The following is a 23,255-nucleotide window of genomic DNA, read 5'->3' as shown; positions in this document are numbered from 1 at the left end:
GTGGGACACTACTGTCTCTAATGCGACTATAGTAGTGTCCCACACTACTATTAGAGACAGTAGTGTGGGACACTACTGTCTCTAATGCGACTATAGTAGTGTCCCACACTACTATTAGAGACAGTAGTGTGGGACACTCCTGCCTTAATGCGACTATAGTAGTGTGGGACACTACTATTAGAGACAGTATTGTGGGACACTACTTTCTCTAATAGTAGTGTCCCGCACTAGAGACAGTAGTGTCCCACACTACTATTAGAAACAGTAGTGTCCCACACTACTATTGAGACAGTAGTGTGGGACACTACTGTCTCTATAGTAGTGTGGGACACTACTATAGTCGCATTACAGACAGTATAGTGTCCCACATTACTGTCTCTAATAGTAGTGTGGGACACTACTATAGTCGCATTACAGACAGTATAGTGTCCCACATTACTGTCTCTAATAGTAGTGTGGGACACTACTATAGTCGCATTACAGACAGTATAGTGTCCCACATTACTGTCTCTAATAGTAGTGTGGGACACTACTATAGTCGCATTACAGACAGTAGTGTCCCACACTTGGAAGTTAATTATAGCTAATACATACCAGTATGGGAAAATGAACAGCAGACTAAATCTACTATAGTTATACATCCACAGTTATACCTCCAGGGTGCCGCTGTAACACCTCCAGGGTGCCGCTGTAACACCTCCAGGGTGCCGCTGTAATACCTCCAGGGTGCCGCTGTAATACCTCCAGGGTGCCGCTGGGGGCGCTAACGAGCCGCTCTTCTTTGTGCTTGAGCTGATCTCACTTGTTATCGCGAGAACTTAACTCGCGGTCACTTCCGGTTGTCTATTTGTGTCCGGTAGGAAGGAAACTGTTCTTTTCAGCGGCCTGGTTTTGGTCTAATCGTCGACTTGAGACCTGAATGCTTGCGGTATTTATCAGTCAGGAGCATTTATACTGAGGTAAGATTACACACCAGCTCTCTCTTCTTGCGGTTGCCCCCTCGTTGCTAGGCGAAACGTTAACCGACGTACGTAACATCTACGTCGACGAAACAGGGCCGAGGGATGATGCTAACCTCGTTAGCCTCAAGCTAAATGAATGTTGACGTTATATAATGTGTTTCCTTTTAACGGTACATTTTGAGTTACATTCAATACACTACACACGTAATTAGTGTGATTTAAATGACTGCTAATGTGAGATAGTGTGCTGATTTAAGATGTGGCTAGGTGCTAATCCAGCTGAGCTAAGTGGACCTAACATCTTTGTTTTGTTGTGAACACAGATGTCGGACGACTTGGTGAAACAGCTGAGCAGCTACAAAGCGCAGCTACAGCAAGTAGAAGTCGCCTTATCTACCGACCAAGACAATGAAGACCTCCTGAAACTACAGAAAGACTTACAGGTGGGTGTGAATGTGATGTATATTTAAGTGATTTGCACAAATAAAGGCTGTAATGATGTCATTTGTTATAAGCAACTGAATACCTTATTGTTATATTTAACCACCACTGAACCCAACTAAATGTCACTTAATTATAGCATTGAAATGTTTTGCTCTAAACTAAAATATCGTTTAAAATTTTAAATATGTTATTTCTGATTTTGCAACTACAATAGAAACATAAACTTTAAACATGCACTATCTGCAACCATCCTGGACTTTAACCACTGGTGCCCTTTACACTTACTTTACACTTACTTTACACTATACATCCTATATACCACTTTATAGACTGCACATATGTACATATTACATTTATTTATCAGAATCAGAAAGGTGTTTATTGCCAGGTGTAAGAGGTATACACTAGGAATTTTCTTTGGCATCTTTATTGTATCTTTATTGTACGTACTACATTTATTTATTGAAACCGTACACACTATGTTCACCCATTCACTCTGTATCTTTTATATCTATTATTGTTTTTATAATTTTTGTATACCTTTACCTCTCCTGTGTTTCACTCTGTTTGCTGATGTTGCTGCTTTGACCCCTGAATTTCCCTCCGGGGATTAATAAAGGTTCATCTTATCTTATCTTATAAAGTAAACATGAACGTTTGATTGCATTTCTTCTACAGGAAGTCATAGATTTGACAAAAGACTTGCTGACCTCACAGCCCGCTGAAAGTGCTTCCAGTACCAATGGCTCAGACACAGTACCCCTGAAGCATGGCTGGAAAGTAGGGGACAGCTGTTTGGCTGTGTGGAATCAGGACGGACAGTGAGTATCACCAGCCTCTTCTCATGAAAACATTACATGCAACTGCATGCCTTGTAACACTACAATTTGAGTTCTTAATCTGAATTGGAGTGGTTTAATGGATTAGGCTGTGTTCATCCATGTTATTTGTTTATCTTTGGTCCATAGGATTGTCATTTGTATGTCAATCGTATGGACAACAGTATCTTACTAAATATAATGTAAGATAATAAGTGAATTTTGTCCCTTGAGATGAAACCATATTTTTGCTGCTTATTTTTGCACAATATAAAAAATATTTCACCCACTGAGAAATTACCCTAACCCAGATTATCCACACCGCAACCCGTACATTTTTTTTTCTGTGTCTTGACGTTATTTCACAGTGGCTGATAATTCAGGAGCTGTCAGTCAATCTTTCTAATAGCGCAAAAATTGTATATTTCCCATTCAATTGACATGTAGTTATTGCATACCCGCAAACTTGTCGCTTTTTGGTAAAATTCCCTTTTTTGAATTCAAAATAAGTCATCCACGTGTATCGTGTAGATCCAAAGAGTTTTTTTTTTTCTTTAATGGGGGTGAGGATAAAATAGCTCCTTGGCAAATGTGTCGATACAAGCTTGCGGTAAGCTTTTATTTTCATAGCAAACATTAACATGCGTTGTGACTAAAGATGTCACGATACCAGAAATGTAGTAGTCAATACTAGTGAAATTCCATGATTTTTTGATACCCAGTTAGATATTGACGTACAAAAACAAAACAATAAATCACATGTACTTAAACATACTTTTAATTACCGTTTGGATACACCTTTTTGCGTATTTATTATTAATTCCAGATGATCCGCCTCATGTTTCTTGCCAAAAACTAAATTTTACAATTACATTTCAACAGACACAGAGGAATATGATTTTTTTTTTTCAGATTACCTGTCTTATACACACTGTCAGGATATAGAGACGTTTTATTTAAATAACTTTTTTTTAATCATATTTGTTCAAAGCGACGACTGTACCTTTTTAAATAAGGACTAGGTTTTTTTCCCCCCTCAATGTATTTGCCCAAAACAAGAGCACAGACAAGCAGCTGTAATTTCAGTTTCATGCATGTTTGACTTAAAGGGGAGCAAAAGTAACTTAGTGGAAAATGTATATACTTGACGCAAATTACCACAGAAAATCCAATCCAATCAAAGAATATCCTATAGTCACATATTGCACTGATTTACTTATCATTAAGTTGTGTATATTGGTTTAAACGTTGCATATGAAGTAGAGCTTGAGTATTCGGCTCGTACTCACCTGCTTACAGACGTGATTCTTTGGCAGGGTGTATGAGGCTGAGATTGAGGAGATAGACCGAGAGAACGGCACTGCAGCTGTTACCTTCGCTGGGTACGGGAACGCTGAAGTGATTCCTCTGCAGAACCTCAAAGCCGTAGAGGAGGGGAAACGTTCGGACGAGGATGGGAATCTAAAGCCAAAATCAAGGTATGGACAAGAAACTTGTATGTCTCACTCACTTAATGTGCATACACATAAACTTTTGCTTATATCCTGCTGCTTATTCATATTTCAAGGAAAATATTGGAATTCGCATTACACTGTGCAACTGCCACCCATTTTTTTGATTAGTTATCTTGTAGATCTTGATATATAATTGTGAAAAGCTCCCTTTTTAAATTGTATGACTATAATTCTAGAAAATTGGCACCAGTGATTGGAGCAGTATTCAGTAAACACTCTACTGTGCCGTCCTCATGTTGCTTTGTGAAATTGATGGAGTAGCTTCACAGTAGATTATTGGCAGCTATCACCTTCATATAGACATCAAAACAAACCATTTCCAGGCCTGGTTGATCAAATAAATCCCATGCTGATTTTTGATTGGTACCTGAATTTGATATTTAAACACAGAAAACATTGTGGGGATTGTGGAAGCATCTCTTAAACTATCCACCAAAACCAGAGCCTGTAAACTTTGAGTTAACAAATTTGCAGTGCAGTTTCAGAATCATACAGACATCTACAATACCTAGCTTTATTAGTCCTTGCTGGTTGGAAATTACATCTGCGCCCTATAACCCCAAATAAACATTTAGTATGCAACACCAACTCTGTTGACTTTTTTATTTCTCTAGTTGACTGATATAAAAATGAGCACCCTGTGTCATCTTTCTATGCACATACAAAGGAATGAGACCCCTACTGTGTGCTCTTTAAACATAGATTTCCTTAACATAAACAGTTCATATATAATAGTTCAGTTTATACAATACTATAGCTGCATATATTTAGTTTACGGTCCTGTGGTTCCATTAATGCAGTTTTCCTTGATGTTATACTGCATGTTTGAATCACTATTTATATTTCTAATATCATGTTTGTGATTTTATTTGTCTATCACCGACAGGGTTTAAATGTTTCTCTTCCTTGTCTGTCTTTCTAGGAAAGAGCAAATAGCAGAGCAGAGAGAGTACAAGAAGAAGAAAGCCCAGAAGAAGGTCGCGAGGATGAAGGAATTGGAGCAAGAGAGGGAGGAACAAAAGTCAAAGTGGCAAATGTTCAACAACAAAGCCTACTCAAAGAACAAGAAAGGACAGGTACTTGAACCTGAACCTTGTACCTGAATTGATTTGAGAGTGCTGGGAAACCTATGGTGCAACGGACAATGGTTATTTAATGTAGATGTCTGCCCCCTTTATGCTTTCTAGCATCAAAATTAAGTACATCAATTTAACAAAGAATTACTTTTGTTGCATGGATCTCTTCAAATGAACATGATGTGATATTTGTTGGGCTGTCAAAGTTACAACGCTAATAACATGTTAATTCAAATTCCTTTTAACGCCACTGATCTCTTAAACGCATTAATGCAACTTGCGATTTTTAGGTTGTAGTGGGTTCAGTTGTGAAAATAATGATATCATATGAAACTAGAAAACCTAAGGAATCCATTGGTACCAACCAACTAGATCGTCGTGAAGGAGGCTAAAAAACACTTCAAACTTATGCTAAATTTGTCAGGAAAAAATGTCATGGCCATTTTCAAAGGGGTCCCTTGACCTCTGACCTCAAGATATGTGAATGAAAATGGGTTCTATGGGTACCCACAAATCTCTACTTTACAGACATGCCCACTTTATGATAATCACATTCAGTTTGGGGCAAGTCATAGTCAAGTCAGCACACTGACAGCTGTTGTTGCCTGTTGGGCTTGAGTTTTGATTTTTCATGCTAAATGCAGTACCTGTGAGGATTTCTGGACAATATTTGTCATTGTTTTGTGTTGTTAATTGATTTCAAATAATACATATATGCATAGATTTGCATAAAGCAAGCATATTTGCCCACTCCCATGTTGATAAGAGTATTAATTACTTATCAAATCTCCCTTTAAAGTACATTTTGTTAAAAATGTGTCATTAAATATAGACAATCATGCGATTAATCAGAATTAAATATTTCAATCGATTGACAGCACTAGAAATTTGATTAAAAAATAAATAAAAATGTTGCCAGACATCAGAACAGTATTTGAGCCATTTCACCCAGTGGCTCATCCAGCCCTTGTCCTTCACCCTGCATTGCATACTGCAGCGTGGTACAGGACTGGAGGGCTAGGTAATTTGAAACTAGTTGCACACTGTCCATGAATTGCTGTGGAAAGATAAGTAGGGTATATTGTGTCTATTGTATATAGTAAAAGTTATCCAATAATCCATTGTTATATATGTTGAATCATTAATGATGGCTTTTCTGTTTGTGTTTCTTTAGGTAAAGAGGAGCATATTTGCATCTCCAGAAAGCGTCAACGGAAAGGTGGGAGTGGGAACATGTGGTATTGCAGACAAGCCAATGACCCAGTACCATGACACGTCAAAATACAATGTCAGACATCTTATGCCACAATGACCTGATATATTCTGTATATAATAATACACTGTATACCAGCTGTATCAGTGCTTTCCATTGTGTTTATACAAGATTTACGTTTCCCAAGTAAAGAAAGGTATTGCTTGCACACCATTGTTTGAACTATTGATGTAGTTTTCTTATATATTATGTAGGTACAACAACAAAAAAAAATTCAAACGGAGGGGATTTTCCCCACACTGGAACAAAGTCACCTGTTATGTAAAAACGGGAAGTGGTGTTGTAGAAAAGCTGTAGAGTTTGTGTCCAGGTTCCACTGAGGCCAAATACCTGCTAAGATGAGTATGAATATACACCCGCGGATTTGGTTTTTGTAACTTTGAAGCTGGATTTTAAACACTGACCCATTGTGGGGGGAGTCTGAACGTCAATAATGGTGTTGATTTGACATGGCTGAATTTCCGTTTTAATTTGTGTATATAACAGTGAAATAAACATTGTTTTGTTTTCAGTTTTTTAAATAACTGCCTCCACCTCATTGTGACTGTTTATACATATTTTTTTCATTGTGGCTCTGTCAGGTCCTGTAGGTGGCAGTAAAGATTTGTAGCAATATTCATAAATCCAGCAGCATGCTGCAACTGTCAATACAAACCCAATTTAAACACAATTAAAGTCAGTTTTTTTTGTTTGACATGTTGGACTTCTTAATGGACGCTGTTAACTACAGACTTGATCGATTTATGTGATACTTGTTTAAAGATTATATTCTAATACAAGACACCCATGTCGATTATTTGAGCAATAATTGTAGACTTCACCAAAAAAAAAAAGACAACATTGATTTATGTCTGGGTGGTAGAGGTTTATTAAGATTCCAGGGACAGTTATCAGGAACTGTAACAGAGTACTAGCAGGGGACCAGCAGCACGTTTTGCAAAAAAGTCACCTTGGATGGCTGATTAAGCACAAGAGAAAACATTCTGGGGTGTGCTTTGACATACTTCCTTAACAAAAGTCTTTTTCATAGTGCATTTTATAGTTTCCCAAACAGGTTTGGGGGGGGAAAAGACCTGTAACAAGGAACTTTGTGCAATAGTCGTATACCCATGTTAAGACACAATTTGGTGGTGATCTCCTTAGGACTTGGACCAGAAGAATGCAGATAAATGGTCATATTGAAATGTCTTATTTGGTTTCATGGATTCTAACAGGTCAGCAGTGCAATTCTATGTGTCAAATATACATTGAATTATTAATGGGAAGTCTCCAAATTTCAACTTGTTCAGTTTCTGCTACAATACATAAAAGATACAGTATTAAACATTGAAGTATAAACCAAAATTAGTATTCTGTAGTATTTATGTTGTTCATGCTACAGACATTTTTTTTAAGACTTGTCAATCCAAAGCACATTACAACATGATTAGACAAGCTACATTCAATACACATGCACCATAGCTTTTTTTCAAAAATCAATTACAATCATGTTTACTGTTGAATATTAAAACTGATACCACTACTGGAGCAAGTGGAAAACTAGCAATTTTGGTGTTGGACGGACAGAATAGTGTGCCAAACACAGCCAACATTAAAGATATGATAAAAACTAGACGCTTTATTGCTTTCAGCCTTGTGCTTGGACAAGTGTGGGATAGCTTATTACTGTCTAAATAAAATGGGTTTGTGCACAGTGTGAAAGAGATCTGTCATTCTTTCAACCAAACGTTGAGTAATGCATTAAACTTTTAGCACTGCAAATGCCTCTGTTGGGGTTAGTTTCATGTCAAGTAATTTGGTAAACATAAAAAAAAACATTTTTTTCTTCTTTCAAGCATGACCAAAACCTAGCTACAGTAAAATTAAATATACCAAAAATAAATACTATAATAATATGCAAAATAAATTAGAATAACAAGGGTGGACTGCACCACCTGTTTGGATACGACTTGTATTTCAGTCAGGAGAAGGGACGCCACGTGGATCAGTGATGGTTGTGGGTCCTAAAGCAGAGGTTATAGGAGTGTAATAAACATTTTGGAATGCAGACATTGTAGCCCTTGCCACTGGCTTGTACATTGACAAGAAGTGCCGTCTGGATATCTTATCCAAAGAAAAGGGGCAATGTTATCACAAGGCAAATGGAGCAAACGTTCCCAATGGTGAGCTTCTAGCTGGTATTGGGTTTTTAGTGTTTTTTTGCTGGTTTCAGAGGATCAAGTTGACTAAATGTAGAGTTCCCTCTTGAGTGTTGGACACTGGTGCAATCATGGGTCCTCTACAGGGTCAGTATTGAGTGCAGGTATGGCTGATTCAAGCTGGTAATGAGTTAAGGGACATTCAGGTGATTGGTTAAGTCAACTCTGAAAAGGAGGAAACTGTATATTGCCAGAGAAGTTTTCAATTTGAGGCTGTTTTGTAAAATGTTTCAGACTGATGGTAGAGGAGCCCGCCACCATGGCTTTTGGAAGGAGACATTTTAAACTTTTACGCTGAGTTGAACTTAAGGCTGGTTCTCAGGGTGGAGTTTCATTAGTCAGGTAAAAGGTGGGATCGAGGCTGGTTCTTCTGAAGACGGTTAACCTAAACTGCAAAGGGAGAATGGAGCTGTAGGCTGGTACTTTTTTGAAAGGTGAAAGCCATAAAAGACTGCAGCTGAAAAGTGAAAGTATAGGCTGGTGCTTTTTAAGCAGAGAAGGCCAGTTTTAGACTGCATGTGGAGTAGCCCTCGTCGCTGGCTGTGCTCTGCCGGCTGCTGTGGTCATCCAGGTCACTTGCACCACTGGTGCTTACACTGTCCATTTCTCCATGGGAGAACTCAGTGCTTTCCACATCGACTTCGATCTCCTCTGCACAAAAAAACAAATGAATACAGATTAATTACCTGAATCGTGTAAGTCCAAATGTTTGAAATTGTGCTTGTGAAGTGAATATGGTGAAAAACTAATGATAGAAAGTTTTCCCTTGGATGAAGGCTTTGATTCAGACACTGACCTCTGTCAGACTCTGAGCGGTCTGAGTCCATATGGGATCCCTGGCTGTCCGTACGGACCCTCTCCCTATCTCCATGAGGCTGCAGCTGGGATAGCTGCCTCTGCAGGTGCCTCTGCTCCCGCTCTAAGTTCTCCAGCTGGTGCACACTCCTCCGGTCCGCCTCTTCAAGTTTCTGAATAAGAGGAAAATTCATAATTATTGTGTTGTTGTTATGCAAAGATAATCAAAACGACCAGTACGTGTGTGGATCCAATGAGCCACATTGGTGTTTACATGAATTATTTAGCATTGGATCACCACACAGTTGTGACTACATCTCTACATGTTCCTTGTGATTAACATAGTATATGCATGAAAGGATGGCAAACTTGTGTACAGTGAGGTGATGTTAATATGTTAGTTGTCACTAGTTTGGATTCCAGAGGAATAGCTGGTGTCTCTGTGTGAGGTGGATATAAGTGAAAGATGACTGGATGCAAAAGGCAGAGTAATTGCTTTATGGGGTATACAAATTGATATAAAGGTCGTCTTGTCCTGTGTTTAGAAGAAACACTCATTCTTTGCCGTCTTGGCTCTAATTTATTTGTTTAAGCTTGACAGTGATTTTGGTTCATTTCAAACCACTCACTTAAAGTTCCAGTGTGTAGGATCTGACGGTATCTAGCGGTGAGGTGACGAGATTGCAACCAAGGGAAGTCTCTCCCGTGTGCCAAGCGTGATGGAGAGCTACGCTGGCTGACGAGAAAACGCGAATGGCCCTCTGTAGAGCCATTTGGAGCAGAGCCAGTGCGTAGTGTGTGTGTTCATGGCATGAGTGAGTGGTGAAGCAAGAGAGAGAGAGAGATGGCGGCGACGGGAGTGAGTCACGTTATAGACTCCAGTCCAAGCAGGAAACGTTAACCGAGTTTGGTTTGTCCGCTCTGGGCTACTGTGGAAACATGGCGGTGCAACATGGAGAAGGGACCCGCTCCCTATGTAGATATAAACGGCTCATTCTACGGTAATGAAAACCCGATTATCTTATTATCAGGTGATAATACTCTAAAGAAAACATACTTAATAATACATATTAATAACAATAATTAATATTACACTCCATTTCTGCCAATAGGTCCCCCTTATTGTTACACACTACTCCTTTAAATGTCTAACAAGCTAACAAATAACCAAAGATGCACTATGAACCTCATTAATCCAATCACTTCACACCAATCATCACATCTGATCGTGCCATAAATATAAAAATGATTCATGCTACTATAAAGATTTACCGCTGGTGGAAAAAAAACATAAGCCACTGTTGTGGTGTTTGTACAGCTGTACATACCAACACAAATAAAGACTAATTATAAGTTGCAGAAATGTCTGACAAATAGAGATATTTATAAAATGAATACTGATTTACTGATTCAATTAAAACAAAAGACATATTGTAGTATTTCACAGTGACACATGCTGTATTGTATCAGTTGCCATGCACGGTTCATTTCCTCTAATGTCTCCCATGTTGATTCTCTAAATTACTGTACCATACGGGAGATCTTTGCATGAAGGCACAGGGCGATGTTTTGAAGAGGCTTGTATGATCCAAAATGCAGTAAAATTTGAATGGAGTTTGGTACAGTGATGCAAGTGAGAGGAGCACATATTCATGCTTTTCCTGTCACACAATACAGGTTTTTTTTTTTAAATGTTTGCTTCCTGCAAGCCGTGGGCTTCATGCTGCCTACACCTGCTCCACTCTTTTTACATACACTCCTACACAACCTCTGGTTCCAAAAATACAACACAGCAGCATTCAGGGGTCACATTTCCTAGACTTTAAACAGGCACGTTACAGAGTCGACAGTTGACATCATACAGTTTATCCATTCCCCCCACCGCTTTAATATACTCCCGCAGATTGTTGCCAGGAAAGCTTTCATATTGCAGTCCTCAATCATCTCTCAACGGCTCCCCACACTGCTGGAGCCTGCACAGACTGGGCTCAAGAAAATCCAATAGTAGTAGTAGTAGTGCCTTAAACTTGCATTCTTTCTAATAGCCAGCAGGGGATGACTTCCTCTGGTTGCAAAAAGAAGTTTGATTGTATAGAAGTTTGAAAAAATTACCCTACTTCTCACTTTATTTTATCACCTCAGTAAACACTGTAAACATGAGTTTATGGTCTCAATCGGCCAAAATGCTGAACTTGAGGCTTCAGTTCAAAAACGTTAGTCCACAAACCAATGGGTGATGTCATGGTGAATACGTCCACTTCTTATATACATCCTATGAGTGGCCCATTCAGGCAGGTAGCTCTAACAACAGGACAGATCTGGTGCTCTTAAGACTAATGGTCAGTATATTATTGACATTATCCTGTGGTGTGAAAGACACATGACCTTATCAAAGACACAACAAGGCTCAAAGTCCTACAAAGGGCAGTCCTGGCAACAGCCAAAGAGAGATTTGTTCAAAGGGGGAAGAAATAAACAAGCAGCAACCATAAGGCCTATTTGCTGCGGCCAAAGTGCCTTAAAGTGCAGTCCATCTAATGGTTCTGAGGAAACTGACTGTATGGAAGTGCCTGGGGAAAACCTCCAACTTCTCTGTTGCTGTACATAGTCAATATCTCATTTCAAGCACTTCTAATGTGAGGAGAGTGAGTGACAGTTTAGCACCAAACTGGTGTCAGTTTGCCATAAATGATGTGTGTGCTGTCCTTAGAAGAACAGTGTGTAACATGTCGGGGGATCTATTAACAGAAATGTAATATAATATCCATAACTATCGTATGTTTTCAGTAGTGTATTATCACCTGAAAATAAGAATCGTGTTTTCCTTAGCTTAGAATGAACCCTTCATATCTACATAGGAAGAAGGTCCTCTTCATGGCGTCTGCCATGTTGCTGCACCATGTTTCTACAGTAACACAGAACGGTATCGAAGGCCACCGTAGTTCTCGGACACGCTTGTAAAACTGTGAGAACGTGAGCCGCAGAGTACAAAACTGTGGTACCGCCAGCTGCCGTCTGACTTCCGTTTTTTCCGAAGATTGTGTTATTACGGTGAGGATGGCCTCTGAGCAAGGCGAACGGCGTTACCGTGGTTTTGCACTTGGCGGCTCAACTGCCGCAGTTTTGTGAACGGAGGGGTACTCATCTGGTTGCAATCTGCAACCACACCACTAGATGCCACCAAATCCTACACACTGTACCTTTAACCTTTATATTAGACATTGGAACTGAGCCAAAAAGTTCAAAGAAGCAGTAGAAAATCCAGACCTTTCTCCTCTTTTCCTGGTGTTTATACCGTGTCGGCTATGATTACAAATCAAGTATGAGCGCTGTTATGTCTAATAGAGTGCCGCAGGAATGAGTCCTAAAACACGGAAATGAGTTAGCATTTTAGCACTTCCGGTTCTCTCGTCTGGAATTCAATGTTTTTTTATGGGTTTTTAGTTAGCTGCCTGAAATAAAGTCTGTGTTTAACACAAGCTGAAGAGATTTTAACGTTTTGTTCTACGATATAAAATACATCAGTAAATATCCCACTTGTGAATTTTGAAGCGTTTACGTGTCTTAAAAAAGGCGGTTGCTAACAAGTGGCTAAATGAGACTACTAAACATCATCACCCTGACTCGTCCGCCTTTACAGCCTCATTGTGCATACTCGCGCTCATGCGACCGTAATGTAGTTTGTTTATAGCCTAACGTTAGCTTTTTACTTCTGGTGATTGCATTCACACTTCTCAAATCATAAAAGGGGTGTTCATTTTTAAAGATTATCTTGCTGAACAAAACGTGTAAGTATCTTAAACTCGTGTTTACCACAGAGCTTATTTTCTGCAGTAATCCAAAATGAAAATATTCCATTGGCTTTTTGTCGAGGGACCCCGGGGTGGTGCTAACTTCCTGGTTGGCCTACAAAAATAAGTCATCCCTGCAGCACTCTATTATGTCTATAACTAACGCACCTAGGAATGTATAGAATATCAAAGTTTAAATTCATTTCAGTCTAAATATTGAGCTGCCTCTGTACACAGCGGAGCTGCACCGGTATCACACCTGATGGACAGTAAAGTATCACCACAGCTTGTACATCGAGAAGAAACCAGAGACTGTCGGCCACCAAGAGTGAGAGCTAAATGACTAAAATGCAATTTGGATTCTAAAAATAAAAACAGGATCAGTCTATTGACTGGTAAGGCTTTTGTAAACCATCACTATGGATTCACATTGGGTCTTACAAAGTGATCAAATGGGTGCAAGGAGCCTCCCTTTGTACATCAAAGTCATCCTCTGTAGTACTGTAGATCTCTATTTGCTGTCAATATGACGTCAGCCGTTTTTTACTCCAGAGCAGTGGTGGAAGAAGTACTCAGTTACAAGTTAAAGTCCTGCATTCAAAACTCTACTTGAGTAAAAGTACTAGAGTATTACCAGCAAAATGTACTTTCAGTAGCAAAAGTAAAAGTCCTCAATATGCAAAAAGGCCCCTTTCAGATTGTTTAATTAGGGACTTCAGGGGCTTTCACAGGGAAGTGGGCCTTTAACATAGAACAATGCATTATATTTAATAAGTTGATCATATGTTTTGTTTGTAAAAATCAAAGTAACTAGTAACCACAGCTGTAAGATAAATGTAGGGAAGTAAAAAGTACAATATTTCCCTCTGAGAGTATAAGTATAAAGTAGCATAGAATGGAAATACACAGGTAAAGTACAAGTACCTCAAAATTGTACTTAAGTACGGTACTTTCCACCACTGCTAAAGAGTAAAAAGGAAGCAGTGGGTATGCAAATATGTTTACGTCATCGCACACAAATGACCAGAATTTAGCCCTTTTAATCCCATGATGGTACCATACTACACACCTTGATATGTGTTTTGGCCTTGTTGAGCAGTCCCAGTGTGGTGTGCCGACTGCAGTCTGGTCCCAGAGGGATGAGGGACTTCAACCTCTCCAAACACAGGCGGAGATGTGCTCGTCTGTGGGAGGAGACACAATCGAGACGGGTCATTCCTCTTCAGAGACATTATACAACAATTATACATGACAGAAGGACGAAATTTCCAGACTAATGTATTATTGTCCTCTGCTACTGATCCTGATTAAGTCAGATTATAATGTTTCCTCCTTATCCAATTTGATTAGCGTTGTAATAGTTAAGGCAAACCCCCCGATTTGATCAATTGTAATTACGATGGCATTAATCCATGCGTGATGAGCAATGTAAAATAGCAATGTAGATATTCAGGCACTTGATTTATCTGTTTATCCATTCTGCTAGTTAGCCACACCATCTGACTCCTTTTGCAATTACATATGGATCTGTCTGGCCCCAGATTTAAAAAGCTGCTGAGGTCAGCTCAATACTGTTTCTGATCCACCGACGCCTCTGGGGCCTGTGGTCTGAACGAATGCAGAAACTGGCAAAGGACACTCACTCTCCTTTCAAATAACCGGAGTAAAATGTAGGTCAAGTCGTGATGTCATCTCTCCTCTCTGCATTGGCCACCATTTTGTAATATAAAATAGCCCCGACATGCTCTTAGAGATGGCATTTTTTCCTCATCACTATCTCAAAGCAGGATTCTCACACACACGTGGCTTGCTTTTTGATTAACTGGCCTTTTTAATTTTTAATATAAACGTGTCCTGACATTTGTGTCCTGCTCAAAAGCAGAGGCCTGCCTCATCCTGGAGCAATAGAAGCAAGCTGCTGTTAGATTTTTGCAGCTGAGTATCTCTCAGGAAGGAGCCCTGTTGTCTGGAAACAGACGGTTCCCGTTTGCTGACTGGGGAAATGTCTGCATGTCCTCCAGGAACAGTGCTGCTGCTACTGAGGCTGCATTACACCTCCCTTTTTTTATTTGCCTTGCAAAAATGCAACGCTGCCGTCGTGCACAATAGGTGAAGGTCCAAGTTGTGGATAAAAATTATTTTTTTTATATGTCCTGTGATGATAATGAGCTGATTTATAGGCCATCTCGGTTTGAAATGGTACAACACCAAAGATATGCAAACGTGGCAGAATGGAGAAAGCTTGTGGTTTATCAGCTTGAAGCTCCATTTTGAGACAGCTGGCTCTTGAGATAGTCTCCCTGTGTACCTCATTTGCTAAAGAAATGTCTTTCTCCCTCTTTCTGTGTGCACTTTTAACACTTTGTGCATATATAACAATGTTCTTTGAAGTAAGATGGCAATAGAGGACTACCTACAGTTATTACATTTCCTATTCCTCATCATGTTCCTGTTTCATGTCTCTTAACATCCCCTTGTGCATTCTTCACCTTTCAGTACTGCCGGTTTTTGTCATAAACATGCATACAAATGACCTCTTCAATCTTGTTGTACTCACCTATTTTTTTCCAGTTCATTGTGTGCTGATCTGTTGAAATTACAAATATATAAACAAAATTGTTATACATGTCTTAATGATGCAAATGATGCAAAATACAACACATAGAGTGCTCCAGGGATGACGTATTTTTGTAGTCCAACCAGGAAGTTAGCATCGCCCTGGTTCTCTCGACAAAAAGCCAATGGGATTTTTCCTTTTTGGTTTTGGATTATTGCAGAAAATCAGCTCTGTGGCAAACAGATGTTTATAATACTTACACGTTTTGTTCAGCAAGATAATCTTCACAATCGAACACCACTTTTATGATTTTTGAAGCGTAAATGCAATCGGCAGAAGTAAAAAGCTAATGAACTTGAGTATACGCAACGAGGCTGTAAAGGCGGACGAGTCGGCATGATGACGTTTTGTAGTCTCATTTAGCCACTTGTTAGCAACTGCCTTTTTTAAGACATAATAAAGGCTTCAAAATTCACGAGTGGGGTATTTACTGATGCATTTTATATTGTAGAACAAAACATTAAAATCTCTTCAGCTTGTGTTAAACCACAGATCTTATTTCAGGCATCTAAATAACAACCCATTCAAAAAACCCATTGACTTCCAGACGAGGGAACCAGATGTGCTAAAATGCTACCTCATTTCCTGGTTTTAGGACTCATTCCTGCAGCACTGCATGCTCTACTTTACCATACTGACAATATGATGTTAATAATGATTTTATTAACGATGATTGTTTATCAGGAAAAGGATTCAAAATGTCTTTTGTAATTCACACATTAATGAAGACAAAGAATCACATCTATATTTAATTTGAATTCCTTTTTTTAACCTACCTATTGTGAATATTGTCCAATTTCCTGTTCTTGAACTTCCTCTGTTTCTGTTGGTGTGCTGTCTGGGTTGCGGGGTATGTTGAAGCATAACCATGCTCACATTCTGGTGATGAAAAAAGAACAAGAGGATTACAGTTTTTTTACAAATGTGCTACAAGCAAAAGGCTTCAGGAGGGCTCACGGATTTGCATACATGCATGTGACCTTATTTGACATGATGTGGCCTGTGGCGACACGTCCACAGAATTAAACTTAAAATCTGAGTCAAATAGACAATAACCCTTCTTAGAAGATGTTAATATCAATACAACACATGCAGTATAGTTTTATATAAGACACATTTCTATCCTGGTTTTCTCACTGTTGCTTAAAAAAACGCCTACAGTTCCCATGAACCCTCCCTTCCCAGTAACATATGACGTCAGACGTGCTTCCTTTGGTGTGATTGGCTGTCTGCAGTGACTCTCGCTGCTGGGAACATGCGTGCCGACCAATGGCAACTTTACAATTTGTTCCATGTGGAAACCATGTGAACAACACATACAAGGAAGCAGCAGCTGCTTCTTCTGGAAACGATAGGAGGGCTGCAAAATGTTTTAAGAGGAATGAAACTCTAAAGAATCTCCAGTTTGTCCTATATGCAAAAGGGCCCTGAATGCGACATTTATTAATGGGATAAGAAATGAGCTGAGATAAAAGATGAAATCGAAAGATTAAGAGTCTCAAACGTGCATACACATCTACATGATTTAAGCAAAATGTGCACACATGCAAGGCAAATATTAAAGGAATGGTGCGTTCAATGACGCCTGCAAAAAAAGCAGTTTTAATGGGAGCATGATGATTTAGCTGATTGTTGCAATAAAAATCTGTTTCATTCTGAATTAAAAATGTATGCAATTTTAAAACCTCTTTTCAATTGATACTACTGAATAAGTGTGAGGTCTATTAGACTACAGTTTTTTGCAGTAGCAGGTGAAATATCATTGGCTGCTGCTGCTGCTGCTGCTGCTGCTGGACCAGCTCTCATCTGTCCGCTGCGCGTCTCTTGTCGCCTCTATTGTTGTCTGCTCGGCGCATTACGTGTTAATAATATCCCCTCTCTCTCACACTACTGCTCCTATAGCTTTGTGTTTACTTACTTCCGTTGTTCTTCTCGACATTTTCTATGTAATTGGCCGCGTCGAGCAGCACCTGCACGTTCTTCATGAAAGTGCCGATTCGGTCCATTGCGGAACATTTGGAGTATAAAACGTCGCTGAGAGAATAGTCGGACAATTCTCCCAAATCACCCTGCTGGTCCATGGACGCGTCGTCAGACTCCCACAGGACCTCTTCTTCTTCCTCGGGTTTCTGCTCGCTGCTGTGCTGTCGCATGTACTTTACCATTTTGTACTTTTTGTGTTTTTTTGTTTTGGAGGAGGAAGAGGGAGAGAGCTTTGAGAGATAAAGCAGCAGCGGCTGAATGTGCTCTCCTCTGTCTGTCTGTCTGTGTGCAAACTGAGCGGATGACTGAAATGAACCAGGCTCGATGGAATTGCAGTCCTTAGCCTCCCTCAGCCACTTGCCCTACTTGGTGGATAATCCCTCCCACTAACGCATGCACATTGCATTCATTGTCAACCTTGTGCCATAATAAATCCTCATTATCAATACTGCAGGAGAGTAGGACAAAATAACAGGCATGAAAAGCACTGCTTTCATTTGGGCTGCTTTATTTTCACTTGACATCATAATTATGACCAATAATCGAGCTGCATTTTCTTGTGCATAGAGTTTTGTCTAAATTTATGTAAAACAGACTTTAAAAAAGTGAAAAGCATTAAGACCACATGGTGTTAGACAGTAGCAGGGGTGATCAATAGTGTAACCTGGATATTAGAGACCTAGGGAAAGGGGTTGGTGTCTGACTTTTTACTGTTTGCCTTTGACATTGCATTCATTGTCAACCGTGCCATAATAAATCCTCATTATCAATACTGCAGGAGAGTAGAACAAATAACACACAATAATCGAGCTGCATTTTCTTGTGCATTTACAGTTTTTGTCTAAATGTATGTACCTTAAAAGTGAAAAGCATTAAGACCACATGGTGTTAGACACAAGCAGGGGTGATCAATAGTGTAACCTGGTCAGGGTCTGAAATTAACCTATTTCCTCACCTGCCACTGTAGCAGGTCACTGAACATTTCTACCGGCCACTCAATTTTTTTTTTTATGTATTGCATTCACACCCAGGGTGGAAACTCCTGAACATTTCTAACACCTTTGGGATGCAGTGAGGAGTAAAATCACCTTAAAGTCAGAACACCAACCCCTCTTTCCCTACATAGGTCTCTAATATCCACGTTCAGGGAATGAAATTAGCACCTGCCACCTGCCAGATACAGGGTAAATGTTGGCTGTGGCAGGTAAAAAATGCAGGTCACCTCCCACCATGGCAGACAGGTTTTCCTTATATTAAGAAATATTATTTGTAAAAAGCAATTCCTAAATTAAATATAGTCAGGGATTAAGGTTACATGATATATTCCATAGCTCTACGGTCTGGTACCACTGACTCAGTGTTTACAATTTTAAAGTGTTCTTCTACCTACTGTAGATTTCAGAAGTGGCAGACAAAAAAACTGAGTGGCCGGTAGAAATGTTCAGTGACAAAAAGTGGAAAAGTTTATATCAGACCCTGCCTAGGGAAAGAGGGTTGGTGTTCTGACTTTAAGGTGATTTGCACCTCACTGCATCCCAAAGGTGTAGAAGAAGTGTTCAGGAGTTTCCCCCCTGGGTGTGAATGCAATACATTCATATCATTTTAGAGGTAGTTTGAGGTTATTTGTCTTTGATAATCCCTCTGTTTCCCCCCTAGCTTTGTCTAACCCCTCAGCTCCTCTGGGTGGGTTAGTTCTAAAACAAACTAAACTCACATAAAACAAGAAAGTAATAAACTAGGGATGCACCGATTTATCATCCGAACATCGGTATCGGCCTATATTCGCCTTGTTGACTGCAATCAGCCTATCGGCAAATAAGATCTACTGTATAGATAGATAGATAGATGTACTTTATTGATCCCAAATTGGGAAATGATTGTGTTACAGCAGTAGGTTATCCAAGCAATGCACAGTGTATGAAATGCAAATGTCAACACTAAAGAAATATATTCATAGAATACAAAATATAAAGAATATTGGAATACACTATAAATATACCTGACTACTACAACTAGCATAACACAATCTAATTTATAAACATAAAATAACCCACTATATACATTAGCAAGTGTGCAATAACATACTATATACAGTACGTTAGCAAAGTGTGCAAGTTACAATGTTTTGTTCTTTAATAAAAAAAATAATTGAGGTAGTAAATGTGCACATGATGTGCAAAATAGATGTGCAAATTTCAACATGTGCAAGATTATTACAGACTAGAACAGAATGGAGTGTGGTTGAGACAGAAACTATAATGATGACATTCACAGATGGCAGTGGCCCATGTTTATGTGTTGGGTTGAATTAATTTTGTGCGGGCTAAATGTTGTGTGGTTTGCTGCTGATTTAATTACATTTAATTTATGTTTCACAAAATGTTTTTGCTTGGCTAGGTGATGAATTCCTCTCATTGAGTAGGTAGTTGTATACAGGCTAAAAGGGGCTTTTGAAGCAGTTATTTTTCATGTGAAAGAAGGTTATTTTCATAAATTTGTATGACTTCATTTGTGTTCATTCAAGATATGAGAGTGAAGACAGTTCAGTTTTTTTTTTTTTTTGATGATGTCTTTGTTTCCATGGCACAAAATAACAACAAAATAAACAGCAGCAAAACATTGGTATTGGTTTCTGACAAATTTTTATTTTCAACATTGGTATCGGCCCATCATTTTGTCAGAATGTGCTTCTTCTTCTCGGGCTGCTTCAGTTCAGTGGACAACAGAATTCACATGAAAGTGAAAGCGACCATACTTTTTCTTAATCTTTAAAGTTTCCTATCCTTTGGAAAAAACAAACTCTCACATTTTTGTTTGATTTTCCACTTCTGCTGTCCCTTATGACTGATTAAGAAGTCATTTTTTTCCCCCCCGCACGGCGAGGGATGGAGGAGGAGGAGGACAGAGGGGAAAGGGCCTGCCTTTACGAGGCTAGCCATGCGTGCAGGGCTGTGTTGTGCCTCTGAGACAATGGGTGCAGATGGCTGGCCCGCTGCAGATGTGGCCAGGCCTGTAACGGACGCCTGTGAGAGAGAGCACACCCCTCCCATGGAGTCTATTTCAGCTGCCTGGCAGCAAGGCCTGACACACACACACACACAGACAGACGGTCCTGATCTGAGCACTGAAGCAGAGACGCACTCTTTGAGTTGCACAAACAGGCTACAAATTTGGAAAGATGCAATAAAATCCCAACCTGTTTTGGAATACTTTCTCTGCTAATATGCTTTTTTGTTCCTCCATATAATTAAGGCCTCTTTGTAGCAGAATAACACCAATGCAAATGTAAAAAGTCAGACATCATCGTACACGTGTCAAAAGAACAGATAAATAGAGTCAGACGTCGACAGAGAGGTGGAGACTGACAGCATTTGACCAGGAAATGGCTCATCAGTGCCGCGAGGCTCGTGTGCAGCAGGCTGACCGACCGACAGCGGCGGTGTGGAAAGCTGACCCGCTGTAGGTTGGTGTAGAATGTGACCCCAACTGGAGTAATCTGAAAAGCCTGAGGATTACACCAGTGGCTCGGCTGTCACAGAGGAAGGCAAAGTCACACGGCGCTGTTGGCGTGTGTGTGTGTGTGTGAGTGTGTTTATGAAAGAATGTGCCAAACATCCCACGCTGGTCTCACACAGCAGCAGGGAGTAATAAGGCATTTGGGATGTTGTTGAAAGGGAAAATATATATCTTTTTTTATTGAAAGCTATTATCGATCTGATGCTCTGATCTCAGCGGTAGGTCTCTAAGACGTCGGTCTCGGATGAAGCATTGTTCAGCAGCAGTCCCCTGTTGTTTTAAAACAATAGCTGCCCTTTGCCCTGAGGTCACAGCAGAAGGACGCTCCAGCAGGCCAGACGCGTGTCACCTGCTCCGTCCTTCTCCTTAGCACTGTCAGTGCACGGAAGAGCTCAGCGCTAAGCTTTGTCATCCACACATTGGAAGGGATTGTTCGGATAACATGTTTGGAGCCTGGCGGTGCATTCATGCATTTTAGATAAGAAAAAAGTTTTTTAAAAAAAGCTTGTTTATTATTCCCATGATTAGAGAAAATTAATTCCCACTAGCAATTTATTCCCTAAGCAAGAATGTCATACTTCAAAATGAATTGTTTTTTTCTAGGGATGTCAAAGTTAACGCGATAACGCATTAACACAACTTGCGATTTTTTAGGTTATAGCTGGCTTAGTTTTAAAAAAACTGAAAAACTGTCATGGCCATTTTCAAAGTGGTCCCTTGACCTCTGACCTCAAGATATGTGAATGAAAAAGGGTTCTATGGGTACCCACGAGTCTCCCCTTTACAGACATGCCCACTTTATGATAATCACATTCAGTTTGGGGCAAATTGTTTTGTGTTTTTAATTGATTCCCAGTATCAAATATATACATACATTTACATAAAGCAAGCATATTTGTCCACTCCCATGTGTCAGTAATTTGCAATTAGTCGCGATTGACTATTTTAATTGGTTGACAGCTGTAGTTTTTTCTTAGTTTGGTCGTATTTATATTTAATTAAATGCTCCTCTCTTTGACCTCGTCTTCTCGTCTGTATGTCATCTCCTTGTCGAGGTGTGTGTTTAGGGTGGGGGTGGTGTAGGTATAGATCCTGTAACTCCCCCTCCCAACACGAACACCTGTTGGAGACACAAAATCCCCTCTTTGTCTCCACTGCAGACCCCTCTCAGTGGATTACCATGACAACGCCCATTCATAACATGGCTGAAGGCTGATTATACAGCTTCACACGGTCAATTATCACTGAACAGAGTGCATTGTTTTAGGGGGACGCTGCTTTTTTTTTTTTTTAAAGGCGGAGGCTAAGTAAATAGTTTTCTAGAAAGCTGTATTGTGTACTTGAGGTGTCGTGTAGTCTGGAGAGAATTAGCTGGAGTTTCACACCATACCAGACTGAAATAAATGGTTAAGTATCCAACAACATAAAAAGAATCCCTCTTCATGTTTGGAACTGTATTTGAATTAAAGTAATAGGGTTGGGAATCACCAGATGTTATACTTACTCACGATACAATCTTATTTTGATTTTAAACATTTTGTGATATGCTGAGTATTGCGATAAGATACAGTATATTCAGATTTTTTCAACTGCAAATTACAGTTTATCAACATCTGTTTTATCTAATAAGATACAGTTTTCACTCTGTTCACCTGTCTTAAGGTCAGAGGTCAAGGGACCCCTTTGAAAATGGCCATGCTGGTCTTTCCTCGCCAAAATCTAGCGTAACTTTGGAGAGTTATTTCACACTATTCCTGACAAGCTAACATGATTTGCTTGGTACCAAGAGATTCCTTAGGTTTCAAATGATACCAGTATCTTCACTCTAGCTTTAAAACTACAACCTCTGAAAGACAGAATGACGTCCTGGCATGCCGGTATGCCATCGAATGGTTAAGAGGCTAACAGTATGTACGTATAACGCTCCAAAAAAACTGGCATGGCCATTTTCAAAGGGGTCCCTTGACCTCTGACCTCAAGATATGTGAATGAAAATGGGTTCTATGGGTACCCACGAGTCTCCCCTTTACAGACATGCCCACTTTATGATAATCACATGCAGTCTGGGGCAAGTCATAGTCAAGTCAGCACACTGACACACTGACAGCTGTTGTTGCCTGTTGGGCTTGAGTTTACCATGTTATGATTTGAGCATATTTTTTATGCTAAATGCAGTACCTGTGAGGGTTTCTGGACAATATTTGTCATTGTTTTGTGTTGTTAATTGATTTCCAATAATAAATATATACATACATTTGTATAAAGCAA

At 39.7% G+C, this 23,255-nt stretch overlaps 3 protein-coding genes across 3 annotated transcripts in view; 1 reads left to right on the top strand and 2 right to left on the bottom strand.

Annotated features, from left to right (window-relative positions):
- Nucleotides 1–23,255, bottom strand: part of LOC141773925 (VPS10 domain-containing receptor SorCS3-like) — a 242,980-nt gene that overhangs the window by 39,590 nt on the left and 180,135 nt on the right. The gene's annotated exons all lie outside the window — the stretch shown is intronic.
- smndc1 (survival motor neuron domain containing 1) lies at nucleotides 818–6,757 on the top strand. Its single transcript, XM_074646097.1, has 6 exons — nucleotides 818–959; nucleotides 1,286–1,405; nucleotides 2,085–2,227; nucleotides 3,541–3,702; nucleotides 4,661–4,814; nucleotides 5,989–6,757. Exons 2-6 carry the CDS (start codon nucleotides 1,286–1,288, stop codon nucleotides 6,124–6,126), a joined length of 717 nt encoding a protein of 238 aa, XP_074502198.1. The 5' UTR covers nucleotides 818–959; the 3' UTR covers nucleotides 6,127–6,757.
- On the bottom strand, nucleotides 6,932–17,833 carry LOC141773923 (max-interacting protein 1-like). The gene is made up of 6 exons (XM_074646096.1): nucleotides 17,407–17,833; nucleotides 16,265–16,367; nucleotides 15,429–15,458; nucleotides 13,941–14,055; nucleotides 9,082–9,253; nucleotides 6,932–8,936 (listed from the first exon to the last, which is right to left on the bottom strand). The coding sequence occupies exons 1-6, from the start codon at nucleotides 17,651–17,653 to the stop codon at nucleotides 8,773–8,775; spliced, it is 831 nt and encodes a 276-aa protein (XP_074502197.1). The 5' UTR covers nucleotides 17,654–17,833; the 3' UTR covers nucleotides 6,932–8,772.

This window comes from Sebastes fasciatus, chromosome 9 (genome assembly GCF_043250625.1).
Source record: "Sebastes fasciatus isolate fSebFas1 chromosome 9, fSebFas1.pri, whole genome shotgun sequence".
Taxonomy (NCBI): Eukaryota; Metazoa; Chordata; class Actinopteri; order Perciformes; family Sebastidae; genus Sebastes; species Sebastes fasciatus.
The sequence above is the reverse complement of the archived record's forward strand: the minus strand, read 5'-3'. Positions and strand labels throughout refer to the sequence as shown.

Bases quoted from the DNA above. Each gene is read 5' to 3' on its own strand.
- smndc1 (XM_074646097.1), top strand. From the start codon at position 1,286: ATGTCGGACGACTTGGTGAAACAGCTGAGCAGCTACAAAGCGCAGCTA. The intron at 1,406-2,084 runs GTGGGTGTGAAT...TTTCTTCTACAG, and splicing joins AACTACAGAAAGACTTACAG to GAAGTCATAGATTTGACAAA. The intron at 3,703-4,660 runs GTATGGACAAGA...CTGTCTTTCTAG, and splicing joins AATCTAAAGCCAAAATCAAG to GAAAGAGCAAATAGCAGAGC.
- LOC141773923 (XM_074646096.1), bottom strand. From the start codon at position 17,653: ATGGTAAAGTACATGCGACAGCACAGCAGCGAGCAGAAACCCGAGGAA. The intron at 15,459-16,264 runs GTAGGTTAAAAA...TAATTTCAACAG, and splicing joins TTGGACAATATTCACAATAG to ATCAGCACACAATGAACTGG. The intron at 8,937-9,081 runs GTCAGTGTCTGA...TTTTTTGTGCAG, and splicing joins CCGCTCAGAGTCTGACAGAG to AGGAGATCGAAGTCGATGTG.